The sequence below is a fragment of the Danio aesculapii genome, chromosome 20 (genome assembly GCF_903798145.1).
Source record: "Danio aesculapii chromosome 20, fDanAes4.1, whole genome shotgun sequence".
Classification (NCBI taxonomy): Eukaryota; Metazoa; Chordata; class Actinopteri; order Cypriniformes; family Danionidae; genus Danio; species Danio aesculapii.
In genome coordinates this window covers 47,208,927-47,231,293 of record NC_079454.1, presented here as the reverse complement: position 1 = coordinate 47,231,293, position 22,367 = coordinate 47,208,927, and the positions used below count along the sequence as shown (strand labels likewise).

General features: G+C 34.1%; 1 protein-coding gene and 1 long non-coding RNA gene across 3 annotated transcripts; both read right to left on the bottom strand.

Moving 5' to 3' along the window:
• Positions 1-253: 253 nt before the first annotated feature.
• On the bottom strand, positions 254-22,195 carry LOC130213762 (uncharacterized). Its single transcript, XR_008835496.1, has 4 exons — positions 22,152-22,195; positions 18,588-18,649; positions 902-1,133; positions 254-436 (listed from the first exon to the last, which is right to left on the bottom strand). It is a non-coding gene; the product is annotated as an uncharacterized LOC130213762 (long non-coding RNA).
• On the bottom strand, positions 2,085-9,701 carry jdp2b (Jun dimerization protein 2b). 2 transcript variants are annotated; one of them, XM_056445532.1, is made up of 4 exons: positions 9,592-9,701; positions 4,952-5,151; positions 3,642-3,746; positions 2,085-2,750 (listed from the first exon to the last, which is right to left on the bottom strand). In XM_056445532.1, exons 2-4 carry the CDS (start codon positions 5,144-5,146, stop codon positions 2,580-2,582), a joined length of 471 nt encoding a protein of 156 aa, XP_056301507.1. In that variant the 5' UTR covers positions 5,147-5,151; positions 9,592-9,701; the 3' UTR covers positions 2,085-2,579. The 2 variants fall into 2 exon arrangements, with proteins under 2 accessions (XP_056301507.1, XP_056301508.1); XM_056445533.1 differs by having other exon boundaries at positions 4,952-5,148; positions 9,592-9,700.
• Positions 22,196-22,367: the final 172 nt, after the last annotated feature.

The following is a 22,367-nucleotide window of genomic DNA, read 5'->3' as shown; positions in this document are numbered from 1 at the left end:
TTGACACAATGAAATATTAAACAAATAAATAATACAAAATAATGAAAATAAAATGGCAAAATCTGAACATTCATTCATTTTCTTTTCGGCTTAGTCCCTTTATTAATCTGGGGTTGCCACAGCGGAATGAATCACCAACTTATCCAGCCTATGTTTTATGCAGCGGATGCCCTTCCATCTGCAACCAGTACTGGGAAACATCCATACATACTCATTCACACACACACACACACACACTATTAGACAATTTAGCCTACCCAATTCACCTGTACCACATGTCTTTGGACTTGTGGGGGAAACCGGAGCACCCGGAGGAAACCCACGCCAACACGGGGAGAACATGCAAACTCCACACAGAAATGCCAACTGACCCAGCCGAGGCTCGAACCAGCGACCTTCTTGCTGTGAGGTGACAGAACTACCTACTGCGTCGCCCCTATACACATATCAAGACAATGAAATATTATGCTGAAATCCAAATCCAAATAATGCATCCTGAAATAGATAGAAACACAAAGAAAGAAGGAAAGAACGGACGGGGATGGATGGATGGATGGACGGATGGATGGATGGATGGATGGATGGATGGATGGATGGATGGATGGATGGATGGATGGATGGATGGATGGATGGATGGATGGATGGATGGATGGATGGATAGATAGATAGATAGATAGATAGATAGATAGATAGATAGATAGATAGATAGATGAATGGATAGAAGGATATAGAAGGATATATATAGAAGGATGGATAGATGGATGGACAGATGGCAGACAGATTGATGGATGGATTTATGGATGGACAGACCGATAGATGGATGGATGAAATGCAACATAAGTTTACAACAGAACAGTGAAAGGCAGAGCACTGAAAAACAGAAATAAATAACAATAATTACAGGAACGGCAGGATCTCAGAGCGGTGTAATAATAATCTGCTGAGGATTTCTGCAGTTTGTGGGTCAGTGCGGTCGCTCTCATGAGCTGTTTGTGTTCAGATCTGCCTGTTGAATTCACACACTCCTCGAGGTAGGACTCGATGGCACCGGATCAACATTTTCTTTCCCTCTTGCGCTCGCAGAAACAGGGTGAGGAGCAGATTCTGACGGCCGCCCACATCACAAACATGTTCTGCCAGAAAGACGCATTTTAAGAGGCTGGAACTGCTGAGCAGAAGGTCAGACATTTGATCAAAGCAGCTTTCAGAGCTCAGGAAAGCTGATCAACCCAATTCTGAGGAACTAAAGACCGAAAATGAACAAACAACAAGCAGCCCACTCAACCCGGCTTAACTGTGAAGATCAAAATTCAGCTCTGGTAATTATACTGTACACAAAAATATGGTAGCTATGTACAGTGACTCATGATTAATGCCACAATCTCTATGATTATTCTATTAAAATAACCACAGGATCAGTACTGTATAGCGACAGTTAAAGTCAGAACTATTAGCCCCCCTGTATATTTTCCCCAATTTCTGTTTAACAGAGATTTTTTTAACACATTTCTAAACATAATAGTTTTAATAACTCATTTCTAATTACTGATTTCTTATATCTCTGCCAAGATGACAGTACACATGGGCGGCATGGTGGCTCAGTGGTTAGCACTGTCGCCTCACAGCAAGAAGGTCGCTGGTTTGAGTCCCAACTGGGCCAGATGGCATTTCTGTGAGAAGTTTGCATGTTCTCCGTTTGTTGGCATGGGTTGGCATGCGCTATAGGTGAATTGAATAAACTAAATTGGCAGTAGTGTATGTGTGTGAATGAGTGTGTATGGATGTTTCCCAGTACTGGGTTGCAGCTGGAAAAGCATCCACTGTGTAAAACATATGCTGGATAATTTGGCGGTTCATTCCGCTGTGGTGACCCCTAATAAATAAAGGGACTAAGCCGAAGGAAATGAATGATGAATGAATATTCTTCACAGCCTGAACTTGAACCAGCAACCCTCTTGCTGTAAGGTGACAGTGCTAACCACTGAGCCACCGTGCCACCCTATATTTTATATATATATATATATATATATATATGTGTGTGTTATTTTTATTTTTTTTAATCAATAAATGAACAACAATACAAGTTTTATTGAAAAATAGGCTTTATTTGTAACAAAAGTGGCCGCTCAACAGACACATTAGGAATATAATTCACCACATCATGTGATGGCATAATAAAAAACAGTCATACAGTTAACACAACGTGTAATACAAATACACAACTGACTGCGTCAATTAACGCAAACAAATGTAAACGTCAGTGAACAGTTTCTCAGACCGACAGCGCCATCTGGCGGCCGCTCGAGGAACAACACGCTTCATTCAGCTCAAACAGCCAAAAACACTGTGAAACCTTGCTCCGTCACCGCCAGCTTTATGGCCGATATCGGGGATGAGGTTTTGGTGTTGACACAAATCCGTTTCCTACTTCTTCATTGAGAATCTAGCAAGAAGGTTTTACCGCCGCCAGCTTAACGGCCGATTTCAGGGACGATTTTTTGGTAGACACACAAATCCGTTCCCTTCTTCTTCATTGAGAATCTAGCAAGAAAGTTTTAGCAGAAATCCCCGGCAGTTATTCAGTCTTCGCTGGGCTCCAGCGGGTGTTCGTCGCTCTTCACGCTGTCCGTGCGGACGATGCATGTGGGCCGGTGGAGGTTCAGCATCACAATCAGCTGCTGCCGCTCCGACTTCAGCTCCTCAATCTGAGACTTCAGATCAGAGTTCAACATCTCCAGCCGCTCGGACTCCTGCACAACACAAAGAGAGACATTTTAGTTAATCATGCTGACTCAAATGTACTTTAAAACAGTAAGACAATAAAAAAAGAAACACCAGACATGTTTTATAGTGTTTATAATAGCCGGCAATTCTAACACATATAAAGTACACATGTAATCGAAACTAATAATGATGTTGTTAACTCACATTGCTAGCTTTGTGGTGAACAATTCATCTGTGCATGTCATTAAGCACAAATCCACAAGTTACTTATGTCCGACTTTCACTTTGACTCAAAATGAAGATACAACTGGTGGAAAAGAGACTGATTTCCTAATTTGCCCAATACTTGAGACACTGCTCGCTGCAGAGCCATTTGAGCTCCAGCGAGGGGGAGCTTGAGCTTGAGCTCCTCCTCTTGTAAGCTGTTTTAATGCGTACAACCACCCCACCCCTAACCCCAACCCCCCGTGACATCACTTGTAGAAGAAGCGCAAGGAAGGAGGAGCTGGAGCTCAAGCTCCCCCTTGCTGGAGCTCAGCTCTACCCAAGTGGCTCTGCAGTGAGCACCACTTGGAATACTTTGGGTGACAGGCTTTATTTTTCTCAATTATTTTGGATTGCCATCACCTCAAAGTATCATCAGTAAGTGCAGGCATTAATTTTGTTGTCTAAAATGGCGGCTCTCTTGACGCATTCCTTCCAGAAGACACCATTAGCATAGGCGACATCTAATGTAAATATCAATGAACATAGGCCACTGAATGTTTTTTGTTGTTGTTTCTTTTTTAATAAGATATTTTAATATTATGTTTTACATTACAACGTTATCACCTATAGCGCATGTGTTAGGGGGGAACCCACGCGAACAAGGGGAGAACATTTAATTAATATTCAGAAATTATAATAATAATGTATACCTTTTGCAGAAAGTCTGTTCTTTCCTTCTTTCTGTTTCGACAGCGAGCAGCTGCAACTTTATTCTTCTCTCGCCGTCTTTTCTTGCGCTCATCATCGTCATCATCCTGTTGGTCAGAAAAAAAACATGTTAAAGTCAGCGTGAACTGGTCAGTACCTCACAGATTAATCTTTTATATTCAAATTCTTAATAGGAAGCTTTACAATATTGTATTTGTGCATATACATTAGATTAATCAGTACTGAAGCCAAATCTGGAGCTAATCTGACAAAATAACACACGATACCGGTACAAAAACTAGTACAGCCAAATGCATGTCATTGAACAATATTAAATACAAAATTAAAAAAGGAGGATAAATCAAGAGAAGCAAAAAAATGTAAAAATTTAGTTGGAATGTTGTCTTTTGTAAAAAAAAAAAAAAATTGCAATATTTTGCTTGAATTTAATTGTATTATATTTCAATTGCTCAATATGTTTGATGATACAATATTATTCTTATAAATATATCTGTTTAATAAATCTGTTTTGTTTAAATTCACCAAAATACATTGCTTACATTCACTGATAAATGGATAAAAATATTTATTTTCAAAAAGGGCTGTACTCATCCTGAGCACTGTACATCAAAGACTAGAATTACACCTTAAGGGACTTTGTGTACATCTACTTAAAACGGAATATTGAGTAGGGGGCGGGGCTTTCTTTTCTGCATCATTCACTCGAATCAAACTAAGGATAAGAGGGGCGTGGTTACGATTCTAGTGACTGAAGGCCCGAACAAAGAGCATAGAATCACCATTTTAAGCTCTTTGGCCTGAAGCCGTCAAACTGTCATCAACAGAATTGACCGACAGCCCGAAAGCGAGAAAAAAAAGGTCAGACTTTGATTGGAGATTACCAAAACAAATATTCATCTCCAATGAACTAACTTACGCCAATTAATAGTTCACCTGAAAAACAACAATGTGCCCTAGCAAAATAAACCGTCTATTTTGATTCACATGGACTACATCTACTGCTTACCTGGCATATTTAACATATTAAAACAATACAACAATAAGTATCAACTCAACCAATATATTATACTAAAAAATAAATACAGCAGCATAACGGTTGTGTCCAGCAGATGTCGCTCTACACCAGCAGATAAACAATACACTTAGCAACGGCTGCACTTCTTTCAAACCGTCTCACGTCAGTTTTAAAACGTAATAAACCGTTGGCGTTTTTACAACATGAGATATTTATAACCACATCGCCTTCAGAAACCGGACTTTAATATTTGTTAAATATAATGTCGGGTCTCACCTCACTCTTAATGTCGTCAAACGGTCTTTTGGCGTGTCGGTTGAGCATTAACGGAGAAAGAACCGTCCCGAGGCGGTAAAGTTCCGCCAGTTTGAGTTGCTCCGTCAGTGTGGTGGCAGGAAAACCGGCCAGAGGACCGACGCTGGGCAGAGAACCAGCCGTGACCAGTGGATCAGGGATTTGACCTGGCATCATTGCTGCTTTGGAGAGAGAAAGAGACAAGTGTGTGGGTATATTTGTTGACCAAAAAGTCTTGTCAGTAGAATAAATTCATGCGGTAGCCTATTAAATGCTCGATTTAAAGGGGCAGTTCACTCAAAAGTCTAAATTTACTCTATTTACTCACTCTCATGAGTTTCAAAATGTTTTTGAGTTTCTGTAGAGCACATAAGATGTTTTGAAGAAAGCTGGGTAGAAAAACAAATACTATTGAAGTCAATGGTTTCCAGCTTTCTTCACAACATCTTCCCGAGTTCAGTAGAAGAAAGCAAGTCTGAAGGTGAGTAAATGAGGACAGAATTGTCATTTTAGCAGGAGTTGATCCTTTTAATCCCATAGATCACTTTTAACCCTTGTGCATCCTTATGAACACTTTTGTCTTTTTCAAGCTGCACATATAATGAATTTTCCACATTTTCTGCAGTTGAGCACTGCAGGCTAAACAAATTATTACAATATAAATATAATTATGTGGGTATTAATGGATATCATAGTTTGATTTTTACAAAATATAATGTAAAGCACATCAAAATTATATCACTGACTATTCTAAGACTAGTTTAAAAATAATCAAGTTTGTTTATTCGTTAAAGTTTAGGGCTGCACAATATATCGTTTCAGCATCGAAATCGCAAAGTGATCAAGAAATTGTACCGTTTATAACTTTTGCGATTAATCTTATTGAATTGTTTACACAAAGTTTACACTATGCAATATTGTTTTACATTTGATTATTCAATTACGTTATGCTGAATCCAGCTAGACGATAAACGCTGTTTATTTAATTTGTATCTTTTTCTTTATTGAGTTTTCAATGCTTGTAGATTGTTTGATATTTTACACAGATTCCCAATTCCCCATTCCCAATTTTTTTTCAAATAGTTATTCAAGTCATCTAATAAAATTGTATTCATAATGGCAATATATATATATATTATATATATATATATATATACATATATGTGTGTGTGTGTGGAGGGGGGGTATATATAATATATATAAAATATATAATATTAAAAAATATTGCAATGTCAGTTTTTTTTCAATATCGTGCAGCCAAAATGTAAACTTTTAATTTAAGAGAATAAAACTAAAACTAATGGATTTAATCTAATGGGTTTAACTAATCATCAGGACTGATCCTCATAAAAGAAATACGTCAGTGAAAGTGAAAATAAATTTTATAAATATGAGGCTTTTAAGTTTTTTGATAAACATTGTCACATGTCACAGAAAGGTTAAATTTATACTTTGCCACAATTCTTCAAATGTTTTATCCATTTGTCAGCACATAAAGTCCTTTATAATATAATAAACTGTAGTATGTTCACTTTTTCTTTCACAGATCTAAAAAAATACAGGTCAGTATAAATGTTTAATTTTTATATATCAGTTATTATGAATGATAATGGTACATGATTTCACCCATCTTTCCACATTTAAAACATAAAAAGCAGACACTTTATGTGCATTTAATGAACTTTATATGCAGTATTGTAAAATTTACTTGTGGAAAGACAAAATGGGATGTCTCGTCTTTGGCACAGATGCAGAAATATTCAATAAAAGCTATTTATTTTACAGAACTGCAGAAAACGTATTGTTTATAGTGTAACTGATTATGCAATAGGAATTACTTAAAGTTGAACAAATAAGGACTGTAAAGTCAACATGTTGGTTTTAATCACATGCGCACAGTGGAAAGCCACAAAGAATAATGAAGTTTCCACGAGAGGAACGCAAACACTGTAAATGTGCATGTAAATCTGCTTCTCATAGAGTTATAGGGAAACTTCAAGATTCCCAAAAAGCAAAAACAACACCTACGCACGTTATAACTGAGCTTTAAACAGCTCTTGAATTGTCTGTAAAGGCCATTATGCTGGATTATGTAACAGTTAAACATGTTTCTGTCCTGAAAAAAAACTCCTGCAGTCATTCACAGCAGCTTCTGGCTATTCATCGTAATTCTTAAAAAAAAAAACGCCCTGTGCAACAGAACTACAGATATTTTAACTAATGTAGAGTTTTCAAAGATCTAACTTTGAAAGCATAGTTTGTTTTAGGGTTTTTTGCAACATTTCTGCAGGGTTTTGGTGATGATTTTGTGTCAAAAAGTACTAAAGGTGAAGTAAGATTTTAGTTTAGCTTTAGATGGTTTTATTTCGAACAGATTTTAATAGATATTAACTTGTATATGAAAGTATACCATGTAAAATCTTTGTTATTAATATATTTGAAGTGCTTTTAAAATACTGTTTTACTCTTTTTACCTCAAAGTTGAACATTTAGTTCAGTCCTACTTGCTGTTTTTATTTTGTAATTATTGGCAATGTGAATCCTACTCTAAAATGTAAAATACTAATTATATTTTAGGTGCTAAAATACTGAATATATTAGTAAACATTTAGTTTTGTGGCACACTTTAGTCATCCTATAGTAATTACATAGTCTATTATAGACTTAAAAAACATTTGTCGGATTTGTCTATGTTTTGGATTTGTTTTAAATACTATTTCAATCTATTTTTACCACAAAATAATTGAACATTTAGTTCAGTCCTACTTGCTGTTTTTATTTTGTAATTATTGGCAATGTGAACCTTACACTAAATGCAACATGCTTATTATATTTTAGATGAAAAAGTACTCAAATTAATTAACATTTAGTTTTGTGGTACATTTTAGTCACTCTATATAGTCATTAAATAGTCTATCATAGACTTAAAAAAACATTTGACGGATTTGTGTATATTTTGAGTTTGATAAATACTGTTTCAGTTTTTTTTTACCTCAAATTTGCACATTTAGTTCAGTCCTACTTGCTGTTTTTATTTTGTAATTATTGGCAATGTGAATCCTATTCCAAATTTAACATACTAATTATATTTTAGGTGCTATACTACTGAATATATTAGTAAACATTTAGTTTTGTGGTACACTTTACTCACCCTATATTGTCGTTAAATATTCTATTATAGACTAAAAACATTTGTCGGATTTGTGTATATTTTGAGTTTGTTTTAAATATAATTTCAGTCATTTTACCTCAAAAATGAACATTTAATTCAGTCCTACTTGCTGTTTTTATTTGGTAATTATTAGCAATGTTAATCCCACGCCAAATATAACATGCTAATTGTATTTTAGGTGCTAAACTATTCAATATATTTCTAAACATTTAGTTTTGTGGTACACTTTACTTACACTATATTGTCATTAAATAGTCTATTATAGACTTAAAAAAGAATTTTTTTAGTTTGTTTTAAATACTATTTCAGTCTATTTTTACCTCAAAATTGAATATTTAGTTCAGTACGACTTGCTGTATGATTCTGTAATCATTGGCAACTTGAGTCCTACACCAAATGTAACATGCTAATAATATTTTAGGTGCTAAACTGATCAGTATATTGATAAACATTTAGTTTTACGGTACACTTTAGTCACCCTATATATATATATATATATATATATATATATATATATATATATATATATATATATATATATATATATATATATATATATATATATATATATATATGAGTCATTAAATAGACTATTTTAGACCTAAAATACATTTGTCGAATATTTGTATTTTTTTGAGTATGTTTTATGTTTAAATGGAGTAGATTTGAAATAATATTTCAATACTAAATACTATTTTGTATACTAAATAACACTGGATTGAGTCTTTTGCACTCAATTCAGTGTTATTTTCTGATTATTTGCAATTGTTTGTGAAATTTACTAACTATTTTTTAATAAAAACTAATTCAAAGTAAACCCTACACCAAATTATAGCCTATGTATTAGGGGTAACTAGTGAGTATTTGAACAAAAGTTTTCAGAAGTTTTGCAGTTGTCTTCATTTTAAACATTTTAAAAGTGTACAACGTTAACAATGCATGAATAGAAACAAGCATATGAGCATGCTGTTACATAATAGCTCTGGATGGAGCATCGCACTGTAAGTAAATGTTAAAATAGACAACTATTATATCATAATGAAACTATCTACCCTTCCCAGGATCACTGGTATAAAACGCTAAACTTTCATGAATAACTTTAATAAGCATTGCAACCCTCTTATAATGCCAAAACATATTACTATTTCCAATAATAACTCATGCTATTCAAAGACCTATTCAAGGTTGAAAATTGAAAGCCTACAGTACATAATGTACTTTAGCGTGCAGCAAATATCCTGCTATTTATAAAAAACACACAAATTTAATCGTGCATTATTCATTTCATATACTTTATATCACCTCACTGTCAGTGTCCTTGTGTAAATCTAATACAAAGTGCAACTGTTAATGTATCCATATTCGACCTTTAAACGAGCCCGACTGAATTCATTTCTCAAATGTGTTCAGCATTGAAATTACAGCATAAAATAAAACCAAAAACACTTACTTGTTTTGTGCTGAGAGTTTGCGGCTGCTCGTCTGTTCAGCTCGGTTGTGTGTTCGTTCCCGTTGCATCAGCGCGTTTATGTACCTCCGAGCGCGCTGGAATGCGGAACTCTCCACCGAGTGACGCGAGCAGACGTTACAAAAATAAAAAAGGAGCGCTAAGCGCCGCCCATAGCAACCGAACAACACACAACAGAGCAGCGCGGGACTCCCTGAGCGGGATATCCCATCAAAACACAAACACACGATTTTATCTGTTTACCTCATTAGTAAGAGAGGTTTCAGGAAACATTGAGTTTCTGTTAGATAATCAGACAAACAACGGGTGGAATTAGACGGGCATCCCGAGAGAGGTTTGATAAATGATATGTTGATTCTAGTTTCGATTAATTTTTATGAATATCTAGCCGAAAAATGTAAAATATGCATGAAATATGTTTTATGAAAGTTTCTTCAGTTAACTATTATGTTACATCAACGAAGAGAATTAGAGGTACATCTTGAGAGAGGTTAGATAAATGTAGCCTATATGTTAATTCCAGTTTCAATTAATTTTTATGATTATCTAGGTACAAAATATGGATGAAATATGTTTTATAAAGGTTTGTTTCAGCTATGTTACTTCAACGAATAGAATTAGACGAACATCTTGAGAGATGTTAGATTACATGTTGATTCTAGTTTCAATAACTTACTCCAAAAAATACTTGTGTTGCATGTTCAAACTACTTATTTAAAATGAGTTGAAACAACAATTATTTTTGTAGTTTTTTTAGGGACAGCTTAATTATTTTCTGTTCAATCAACTTAAATTTGTAAAAACGCTTAATAACTTAATCAATTTTTGTTGGGACAACATGACAATTGTGTGGAACCCAGCATTTTTACAGTGTATGTGTAAAATTTTAATTATATATAGTAAAGTGTTTATTTTAAAAATAAGCATTTCATTTATGCTACATCACCACATTTGTTACTGCTAACTATTGGTTTTTAATTTCTTTTAAAATACTGGGTTGTCGTAATCCAACGTTTTGGTTAATAAGTGTCATTTAAATTCGATAGAAAAACGATTAACCCAACACTGGGTTTGTCCATATTTGACCCAAAGTTTGCAGCACTGTAAAACCCAACAGTCAACTTTATCAAATGAAATGAGTGTTGTTAACTCAAAATTGACGAAGTTAATTCTACTCATTTGAAAAGAGTTTTGAACTATATGGAATGAGTTAATGAAATACCTCATTACTTCAACTTAAATGTTCACAGTACTCATATAGATTCGTTTAACACAAATGGTTTGTAGCAATCGTTTTCCTCAAACGGTTTGAGTTACTTATTGGGTTTTACAGTACTCAGATAGTTTGAGTTCTATTCATTAATTGAGTTTTACTGTGTTTCAAACTGCTTCGTTTAGTCAAATGGATTAAGGTCACAGTACTTATTAAGATTAGTTTTTGAGTTTCAATGGTTTGTTGCAATCGGTTTCCTCAAATGGTTTGAGTTACCTTAACTTATTGGGTTTTACAGTGTAACAACAAACCCAGAACTTTTTAAACAGTTTAAGCAATTTTTCACTGTATATTAACTTCAGTTTCAACAGTTTCAAAGCTTCTGGAAAATGAATGTCAGTAAGTTAATTAGTTTGACTTTCAGACTGTATTCTTAATTAGATTTTTATTTAAACATCTAGATTAAATAATGCATCACCTGTTTACTTTTAAAACACAGTTTGATGAAACTTTGGTGGATTTTGTGTAATTTTTTTCATTTATTTGTACAATTATTTTTACAGCCTATATGCAAAACAAATTACATTTACAACTAATCAAAACATATACAGTGAACAGGTTAAATGAGTACGCCACTTTTGGAAATGAATATCTGATCATTAATATGTTTTGGTGCATTTTAACAAAACTGTTTCATAAACAGTAGTTATATTTAATAAAATAAGAGTTTGGTCATCAAATATCTTTAGGAATATAAAGATAATATACCTAAATTCAAAAGAGGTATTGCAAAAATGAAAAATACAATATACAGAATTTCAACAAAATGTCATATTTCTCTCGATTTTTTTCCTTTTTATTAATTTTCTTTAATATTTTTCATGAATTGTGGTTATCTTAAGTTATTTTGTTAGATTAGCTCCAGTTTTGGCTTTGGTACTGACTAATCTAATGTATATGTAATATTGTAAAGCCTCCTATAGGAAATGAATCTGTATGTGATCTGTAAGGGATGAACTCATTTATGCTGAGCACTAAATAATCAAGATCTTTATATTAAAATCTGATTAATTACAGATTATGGAATACAGTCTTCAATTCAAATTAGTCAAACAACTGGAATTTATTTCAGAGACATTACAAAAGAAAAAAAAAGCGTTGAAAATGAAGATAAAATACTGACGGTTTGTGGTTATGAATGCAGGTGTGAAGTGCATCTGCGGTTTCTCTGCGAAAACACCTGAGGGTGACTCAATTCACGTCTGTGTCTGTGTGTGTTTTGGCTATGCAACATGAATCAACTGAGCACAGATACAGACACCATTATATTATGTAATGTGCAATAATCCAATAACTTTCAGATATCTTTTGTTTTAATTAAAAGTGTCAATACTATATTAAGGGATTTGACGATGCAGATTACATAAATGAAACACAAGTTGCTTTCGGTTGCTTAAAAAATTTCAGCAAGGTGTTGGCAAACTCGTCAGAGCTGTACGTACGTTAATAACTGACTTTCTCACACCCATATTTCAATATTTTAGTCACCCTCAGGACACACAAGATGCTGATGACTTTTCTTTTCAGTACACTAAAATAAAGGATTCATTGCATTTACTAAAGCTTTTTAAGGTAAGTGGTTGCAAACTATTTATATGGACTAAATTTGAACAATCAAATGAACGTGAACATTACTAAATTTAACTTTGCTTAAATTCAGCCCATATAAATTGTTTGCAACTACTTACCTCAAAACACTTTAGTTAATCCAATAATTTTTTTGACTGCACATTTAAAGCACATATTTAGCTGAAACTGTGGTCCTTGGGTATTAAAATACATTAAAATAGTATTAAAACAGCAGGTCTGCCATTATTTACTCATCCTTCACTTGTTCCAAACCTGCTTAGGTTTTTTTTTCTTCTGTTGAATACAAAGGAAAATATACTGAATAATGTTGGGGGAAAAGTAATTGACTTCCAGTATTTTTTTTTTTCTACTATGGAGATGTGAATGCAGATTTGGCATGGACGGAGGGGATGTGTCCCCACCAATATCCAGCAATTAATGAAATGTAATCACCTTCAAAATAAAATGATGCTCCGTCAACCTTTAGAAAGCTTAAATCACGTTCTCTTCTCAGGTCCTTCCACCCTCAAACACATAAGGACAGTGTGATTGGCATTTATGCTGTTAATGACTGCTGTAATTCAGTTTGGATGTGAGAAGCACCAAAACAAGGAATTTTTCCAGTCCTCCTTCACTGTACAAGATGTGGACATAAGTAAGTACTTTTAAGAGATTCAAGTTTTTAAAGTCACGTTTGCTTGGAGTCCACCATAACATTAACCAATGCTGTGCAATTACTCGACATTCAGTTTCAATTTTGGCTATCGGGATGAAACGGTTAAATTGCAACACGTGCCTCTTTAAATTTCTCTACATTCATACATCCTCAAAGCCAAACTGCAGTGAAATCATGTAAATTGACTTTTGCAGCATGAGACACATTTTATTAAATGTTATTAGTATTATTAAGCATTTAAAGCCTTTTTTCATGTTTTTAAAAACACGAACGAAAATTTGTGCTTTTCTATGCATGCGCTATAGGGATGTGTGTCCCCACCAATGTCAAGAGCAAATCTACACCCTTGTGTGTGTGAATGGATGCTTTTTCCAGCATTATTCAGAGTCAGAACAGAAGAAAGAAATTCATAAAAGTTTAGGACCTGTTGAGTGCGAGTAAATAATTTTTTGGGAAACTAAGGGAACTAGCCTTTGATTTACAATCGCAATTCACAGAGCTTAGCCAGCTGCAAAGGTAAAATGGCGATGAGAACGCTGTTCTTCTTAATTTACAAGTGCTTTGCAACAGATGCACCAACCGCCTTCTATCATGTGGAGTGGACCAGCCTCAATTTTGCCCCTGAATATTGGAACTAAACCAATCTCATAGAATTTAACTAATTGTATATGTGTTTTTCTACGACTACGTAAATGTTGAACCATATTCACATTCACAGATTAAATGTAATAGTATAATAGTATTTTACAGAATTAGATAGATTCTAAGGAATCTAACATACAAAAATGACAAATTAATTCAAAAGGTTACAAACATTCATTCATTCATTTTCCTTCAGCTTAGTTCCTTATTCATAAGGGGTCGCCACAGCGAAATGAATCGCCAACTATTTCGGCATACGTTTTACACAATGGATGCCCTTTCAGCCGCAACCCAGTGCTGGGAAACACCCATACACACCCTTTTACACACACACTCATACACTACAGCCAATTTAGTTAATCCAACTCACTTACACCACGTCTTTGAACTGTGGGGGAAACCGGGACTCTAACCAGCGACCGTCTTGCTGTGAGGCAACAGTGCTAACCACTGTATATGACCTCAGATAAAACACAGTTAGTATGATTGACTACAGGTAGACACTTTAAGTTCCAATAAATCATGGAAAATTGTTTTATATGTCCAAAACAAATACAGCTTTTGGTATCTGCTATAATGCCAAGAACACTGTAAAAATGCTGGCTTCCACACAATCATGTTGTCCAAACACAATTAGATTAAGTTAACTTAATTGTTTGTACAAATTTAAGTGGATTGAACATAAATCAACTAAGTTGTCCCTAAAAATATATTTTTAAACTCATTTTAAATAAGTACTTTATACAAGCAGTATTTTTGAGTGAAGACAGATTTGAGCTTTATAACAGACTCTGCTGCAGAAAACACCACCAGACCGAGACACTTCACCTCCTCCACCTTTACTGGCCTCTGCACACACTTTTATTCAGTTCTTCGGTTTGACAATGAACATATTGTTTCTCATTGGACTCAAATATGTTTGCTCTCATCTTTAAAGTGATCTGTCCCTGATCTTTGTCCACACAGCATACTCCTCAGCAAATGTTAGTCTGGCCTTTTGATTCTTTCCGTGTTAAAAAAATGCATTGTTCACACATTCCCTATTTTATCCCTGGAAAAGCACCATTCACACATCCATTCCAAAATTCTGTGACATCATTAACTAGAAATGACCTCTAAATGGCCATGCTTGTATTTGTAAAGACTGATTAATTTATTTACTGTAAAAATAAATAAAACTGTTGTCTTAAAAGTAATGAGTTGACTTTACTTTAAAAAATATAGTAACCACATATATTTATAGTTTTGCATTAAAAGTAAATACACTCTATTTACTAAAGCAACAGGTTTACTAACTTTTATCAATAACTGTGAGAAATCTGTAAGTCCCCCCCCCACTCCCCCACCCCAGATTTATCAGTTTTTTAACAATATAGATTAGAATGTAACTCACACAGTACACAAAAACTGCTCTTTTAATCTTGTCCGGAGAACTTTAGATGCGCCAATCAGGAAGCTTGAATTTTAGGATATTGAATGTTCTTTCATTTTTCTTTCCACTATATGAATTTGTGTGTGTGTGTGTGTGTGTGTGTGTGTGTGTGTGTGTACTGTACTAAACAACCACACTCAACTGAACTAAACTTCAACTATGAAAACTGCATTAATTAGAACTTTCTATATAAACCTGCCTTTACACAATCTACATTGTAAACGCAATAGAAATAAAGATGAATTGAAATGAATGTGTGTGTGTGCGTGTGTGTGTGCGTGTGTGTGTGTGTTTAAATTTCTTATTTTATGTGAACCTCATGGAAAGTTTTGCAATAATTAAAAAATATACCATAACATGTCCCATTACAAAGTTCTTTATGGCCCGGAACCTATAACATTCATGGAATAATCCATCCCACAACAGTTTTGTTAATGGAAAAAAAAATCCACTCAGCAATTCTTTCGTTGTTTACTTTTTAGTTCACACTTGAAAATGATATATGATATATGCATATTTTATATAGTCAAGATAAGTTCAGGTTTAGACAAATATTAATAATAATAATAATAATATGACCACAAAACCACACAAAAAGTCTTAAACTGCACAGGTACATTTGTAGGAATAGCCAGAAACACATTTTAAGAGTCAAACGTGTTGCTAATAGCTTAACTATTCCTCACTACTCTGATTTTTAAAGCCTCAGATTCCAGATTTTCAATAGCTAAATATAATAAGCAATAGCAATATTACAAACTATTGCCCTACCCTAACAAACCATACATCAGTGGAAAGCTTGTTTATTAATAATTCATAAATTACCCTCATGACTTGTTTTGTGGTCCATGGTCAACCAATATGCAATTAAATAAACAATTCAGGGCTTCAGATAGAAATCTTAAAATATTCTTTGGAGAACCAAAAGGCTCTTCTATGGCATTGCTGCAAACAAAAAAAAAAAAAAAATCATTTTACCAATAACCCAAATCCTCGATGATCCACTGAAATGAGCAGACAAACCGCAGACACAATCACCTCTGTGTCTCACCTCTTACACACAGACACACATACTTCCTCTTCCACATTTACTGTCCGACAGCAACACTGCATCATCAGGGGAGTCATCAGGATTCAGCACAGACCCAGATAATTAAATATCATGCATGTCAACATCAGTATGTGACTATTTTTAAAGATGTACAGCAGGAGAAGAAGCTTTCTAAGAGCAAAAGAGTAAAAATGACTTTAATAATGAACTTATTAAATGGCAGAACATTCACATTCAGAATCCCGAACGCAACACTTCTGCATTTCAGGGTAATATTAATAAACTCAAGATAATGATACACGTTTTTTCTTTAGCAACCAGACGTTGTTCCAAACAAAAACCCATTTCCCATTCTGGAAATATGATGCACTAGGAAAATGCACAATGAACATAAAGGACTTATTTATGCACTATTTACACACTTTTAACCCTTGTGTGCTATTGGGGATGTTTTCATCCACTCTGTGGTGATTTTGACTCTTAATTTGGCCACAACTTTCACTGGGTTTCAGCAAATGGAATGATTTTTTTTGGTGTCAAATCTTATTTTGACACATATTTTGGGGAAATGCTTTGAACAAAATACTAAACAATACACTCTGGGCAAATTGACTACCCTTTTATTATGTTCGGAGCTGTTTTTGCCCCATTGACGTCCATTATAACCACATTTTTTGTTTTGTCATTGTTGGTGGTTTTCCCTGTTGGCAAGAGGTACGCTACCTGACAAAAGTCTTGTCACCTATCCAAGTTTTTTGGAACAACAAATAATAACTTGACTTCTAGTTGATCATTTGGTATCAGAAGTGGTTTATATGAAAGGCAAAGGCCTCTAGATTACGCTTATTTGACCAAAATAAAATATGATCATGCCTTGATTTTTAATGATTTAATAATTAGGACAGTAAGGTCTAACTTTGATTAGACAAAAATCTTGTCACTGAACAGAAATAATGTCCAGTATAGAATATAAAGTCATGCTGCAGTGGATAAAGAATTAATATTGTGTATGACTCTCATGAGCTTGGAGGACTGCATCCATACATCTCTGCAACGACTCAAATCACTTATTAATAAAGTCATCTGGAATGGCAAAGAAGCGCTGCTACAGGACTCCAAGAGTTCATCAAGATTCTTTGGATTCATCTCCAATGTCTCCTCCTTCATCTTACCCCAGACATGCTCAATAATATTCATGTCTGATGACTGGGCTGGCCAATCCTGGAGCAATCCTTGACCTTCTTTGCTTTCAGGAACGTTGATGTGGAGGCTGAAGTGTGAGAAGGAGCGCTATCCTGCTGAATTATTTGCCCTCTCCTGTGGTTTGTAATGTAATGGGCAGCACAAATGTCTTGATACCTCAGGCTGTTGATGCTGCCATCCACTCTGTAGATCTCTCGCACGCCCCCATACTGAATGTAACCCAAAAACCATGATTTTTACTTCACCAAACTTGACTGATTTCTCTGAGAATCTTGGGTTTATGCTGGTTCCAGTAGGTCTTCTGCAGTATTTGTGATGATTGGGATGCAGTTCAACAGATGATTCATCTGAAAAATCTACCTTCTGCCACTTTTCCAAATGATCAACTAGAAGTCAAGTTATTATTTGTTGCTCTTACAACTGGGATTGACGACAAGACTTTTGTCAGGTAGTGTATAATGTGTCATTTTTACTGGTGATCATCAGTTGCAGTGCAAAAAGCTTAGTTTCTGGCTTTGGAGTTATGTCTTTGTATGATAGTTGTTGTGTTTGTATTAAAGAATCAAAATTGTATTTATTTGACGCTATAGGACATTTTATGCACTAAATCAGTGGCTTCTAGATTTAAATAGTCAAGCTTAACACCAGACATCCGGAAGCCTATACAGACTTCACTATATGCTAAATTAAAAAAAACTGCAACCTGAATCATGGTGAAAAGAGGATGTCCTGGGCAGAACCGACTGAATCATTAGCGTTGGCACATGCTGACTAATCAAAAAAGCTGAACCTGAACCGACGGACTGTACACATACACTGTCTGTCTATCAGGAAAACTCATTTATTTCCTCTTTTATCACAAAGTGGCCTAAATAACAGGTTGATATTGAGCTTGTGCCAAGACAATAATATTGAGGCGCTTGCAAAGGAAAAAACTAAATGGCTTACCGCAAAAGCCTGATTTCATTCTGCACATATTAGACTTTATTACTTTAGTAGACTTTAATATTTACATATGAGCCTGGCGATGTCCTAAAATACAAACGTTTTGGACATCTTGAGGCATGTTTAATATTAAAATCCCTTTAAATGCCAAGCTCTGTATCATTGGGTTGTATCCTATGGAACTTACAATTGGTGTTCTTCAAGCTAGAAGGGCTCTTGCATTATGCTGGAAACACATGGATGCTCCATCTATAGAAATGTGGAAAAAAGAAATATTAAACTGTATTTTGACTGGAGAGACTAACTTATATCATCATAGGCAAGCAGAAGGACTATGACTATCTTTGGGAACCATATATGAATATTATGTAAACTGTGTGTTTGCAAACATGCATTTTTTATTGTATTATTGTCTTTGTTATTTTGTCATTGTCTATTTTTTGATTCATTATTTTTAATTATTTATTACTATTTTTGTTTATTTATTTATTTAGCTATTCTAACAAAATAACATACAATTATGGTTCAAAAATTAGTAGGACAAATTTATGTTATAAAACAATATTAAATGAAATTTTCAAAAAGAGCAAAAAATCAAGAGAAACAAAAAATATCTCAAATTTAGTTTGAAATGTTGTAGGTTGTAATTTATTTTTTTGTCATATTTTGCATGAATGTAAATGTATTTTCTTTCCATTTCTAAAGATTTTCGGTGACTAAAATATTATTTTAATAAATATATGTTTAATAAATCTGTTTTGTTCAACCAATATATATTACTCATATTCACTGAGAAATGGATAAAAATATTAATTTTCAAAATGGGGTGTACTTATATATATATATATACAGTGCTTAGCATAATTGAGTACATGTATGATATGAAGGGTGTGGTTGTGTGCTGTTCTATAGGCTGCATTGTTATCGAATGTTATTGTACACATATTTGGGGGAAAAAACTTTACACACAGAATTATTAGCCCCCCTTTGAAGTTTTTTTTCTCTTTTTTAAATATTTCCCAAATGATGTTTAACAGAGCAAGGAAATTTTCACAGTATGTCTGATAATATTTTTTCTTCTGGGGAAAGTCTCATTTGTTTTATTTTGGTTAGATTAAAAGCAGTTTTAAATTTTTAAAAACCATTTTAAGGTCAAAATTATTAGCCCCTTTAAGCTAATTCCACCCCCCCCACCACCCCCAATCTAATTAACCTAGTTAAGCCTTTAAATGTTCAATTCAATTCACCTTTATTTGTATAGCGCTTATACAATGTCACTTTAAGCTGTATAGAACTGTCTTGAAAAATATCTAGTCAAATATTTTTACTGTCATCATGGCGAACATAAAATAAATCAGTTATTAGAGATGAGTTATTAAAATTATTATGATTAGAAATGTGCTGAAAAAATCGTCTCTGTTAAACAGAAATTGGGGGAAAAAATAAACAGGGGGGCTAATAATTCTGACTTCGACTGTATGCGGGATTATAGAAAATTATGATGGAAATGGTTGATGATTATTTGGGAATGATAAAGGAATTCAGTCTTGTGGATATATTGATAAATAAGAAAATTTTCAGGATCCTAAAACTTCATTCATTTGCATTTGGCTGGATTCTGAAATTGTGGGTTAAATTTGCTACTTCCAATTTTGGTAGCTGCATTAAATGATTGGGAGTTAGTCATGTTAGATAAATAGAAAGCATATTAAAGTGACTCTCTGCAGGTGGAATGAAGTAAAAAAAGACTACTATAGTCACCATATTTGCACTGATTACATAAAGAATTGCAAAAAAATTTTGTATTCTAATATATATTTAAATAGAGGCAGCACTGTGACTCAGTGGTTAGCACCGTCACCACATAGCAAGAAGTTTACTGGTTCGAGTCCCAGCTGGGTCAGTTGGCATTTCTGTGTGGAGTTTGCATGTTCTCCCCGTGTTGGTGTGGGTTTCCTCCACAATCCAAAGACGAACTACAGGTAAATTGAATAAACTAAATTGGCCGTAGTGCATGCGTGTAAATGCAAGAGTGTATGGGTGTTTCCCAGTGTTAGGTTGCGTCTGGAAGAGCATCCACTGCATAAAACATATGCTGGATAAGTTGGTGGTTGATTCCACTGTGGCGACCCCTGATAAATAAAGGGACTAAGCTGAAAAGAAAATGAATGAATGAATGAATAAACTAAATTGGCCATAGTGTATGTGTGTGAATGTAAGAGCGCTTGGGTGTTTCCCAGTACTGGGTTGTGGCTGGATGGGCATCCGCTGTGTAAAACATATGCTGGATAAGTTGGTGGTTCATTCCGCTGTGCCGACCCCTGATGAATAAAGGGACTAAGCCAAAAGAGAATTAATGAATATATTTAAACATGCAGATTCTGCTTTTTTAAATATATGCAAATTTGCATTCATTCCTACCATTCTCTCTCTCTCTCTCTCTCTCTATATATATATATATATATATAAATAAAAAGAAAATTCTTGTTTCTTGTAAAATTCTTGTATTTTTTCGAGGTTTTTTAACAGAGTTGATTATGGCAATCTCTTTTTATTACTCCATAATTCAGAAAATACTTCTAAAAAATTATTAAAAAGCAAATAAATAAATATAAATTTCTGTTGAAGAAATGTTGCAGATAATCAGCCAAATTATGCATGAACAAATACCTCCTTAATGAAAAAATTATGCAAACAATTTAACATGTAGATGTAAACGTAAATCATTCAAAATGTAGATATAAATGAAATCGACGTGTGTTAGCGCTTCTGAAATGGAGATTTATGGCTCAGTGCAACATGTGTTATTGCCTTACATGCTGTTTATTAAAATACAATATCATACTTAATGTTACTGTTATTTTAATGCCTCAAAATGCCTTGCTTAGAATTGATCATAGTAGCAAACAGGACAGCATACAGCAAATATTAAAATGCTAATTAACTATCTATAATTACATAGATAAATTACTATATATATATATATATATATATATATATATATATATATATATATATATATATATATAGACTTGTATAGCCTTATGTGTATAGTTAAGTTTTTTATAATATATGTTGGATATGAATAGGTTTTTAAAATAGCTCTTATGTCCAGTGTTGTGTTGTATTCATGATTACTTTATGTAGCACATTTCGTTCCTCTGTATGTCTACACGACTTGACTTAATTAAATTCACTGTGTGTGTGTGTGTGTGTGTGTGTGTGTGTGTGTGTGTGTGTGTTAAACAAAAGATTCTTTACATTTAACAAAATGTTAAAAATTAATAAATGACTAATTAATAATAATAAATAATAATAATAATAGTTAATAAATGACTAAGTCACCAATCATTGCAGTAACAGAATATTATAATATTTGTTAACTATAATAGTTATTAGTGCAACTTTTCCACACAACTTGTGCTTATAATAGCTTATAATGCAAATATTATACTCCAATCCAACGAAATAGGGCGTTTTCATGAGCTTTTAGTGTCCCACTTCAGCTAAATAAACACAAACAACAAGTAGTTAAGGTTTTAGACAAGACTGCGAGCTGTTTAGCAGTGATTCAGTATGATTGTGCACGAGGGCTTTAGACAAACAATTCCGCCATATTATTAAAAAAAACGTGTGGCCATTTTATAAAACAGGCTGTCCTTTGTTACATATGAACCCTTTAAATGTGCGTTGCATATGTAAACTAAGTCCTGCAAAACGTTTGCGACACAAATCAATTCCCGTAACCTACCGAGAGCTCCTCTCCGCTCCTCTAGACTGATCTTCCGGGAAAACTGCAGTTCTGCTGAAACACGACTCTGCTGTTCCCATAGAGACACAACAGCACGTTCCCCAAGATTACCAAATATGGACACGGAAGTGCAAGCGAACGGCAGAAAAAAAATGTGTGGCGTGCAAATACGCACTGACGTCAGACGCTTTACGCATATTCGTACAGAGAACGTTC

Coding starts and splice junctions, on each gene's coding strand:
- jdp2b (XM_056445532.1), bottom strand. CDS start 5,146: ATGATGCCAGGTCAAATCCCTGATCCACTGGTCACGGCTGGTTCTCTG. Junction 3,747..4,951: donor TTGACGACATTAAGAGTGAG/GTGAGACCCGAC, acceptor TCTGACCAACAG/GATGATGACGATGATGAGCG. Junction 2,751..3,641: donor GAACAGACTTTCTGCAAAAG/GTATACATTATT, acceptor TGTGTTGTGCAG/GAGTCCGAGCGGCTGGAGAT.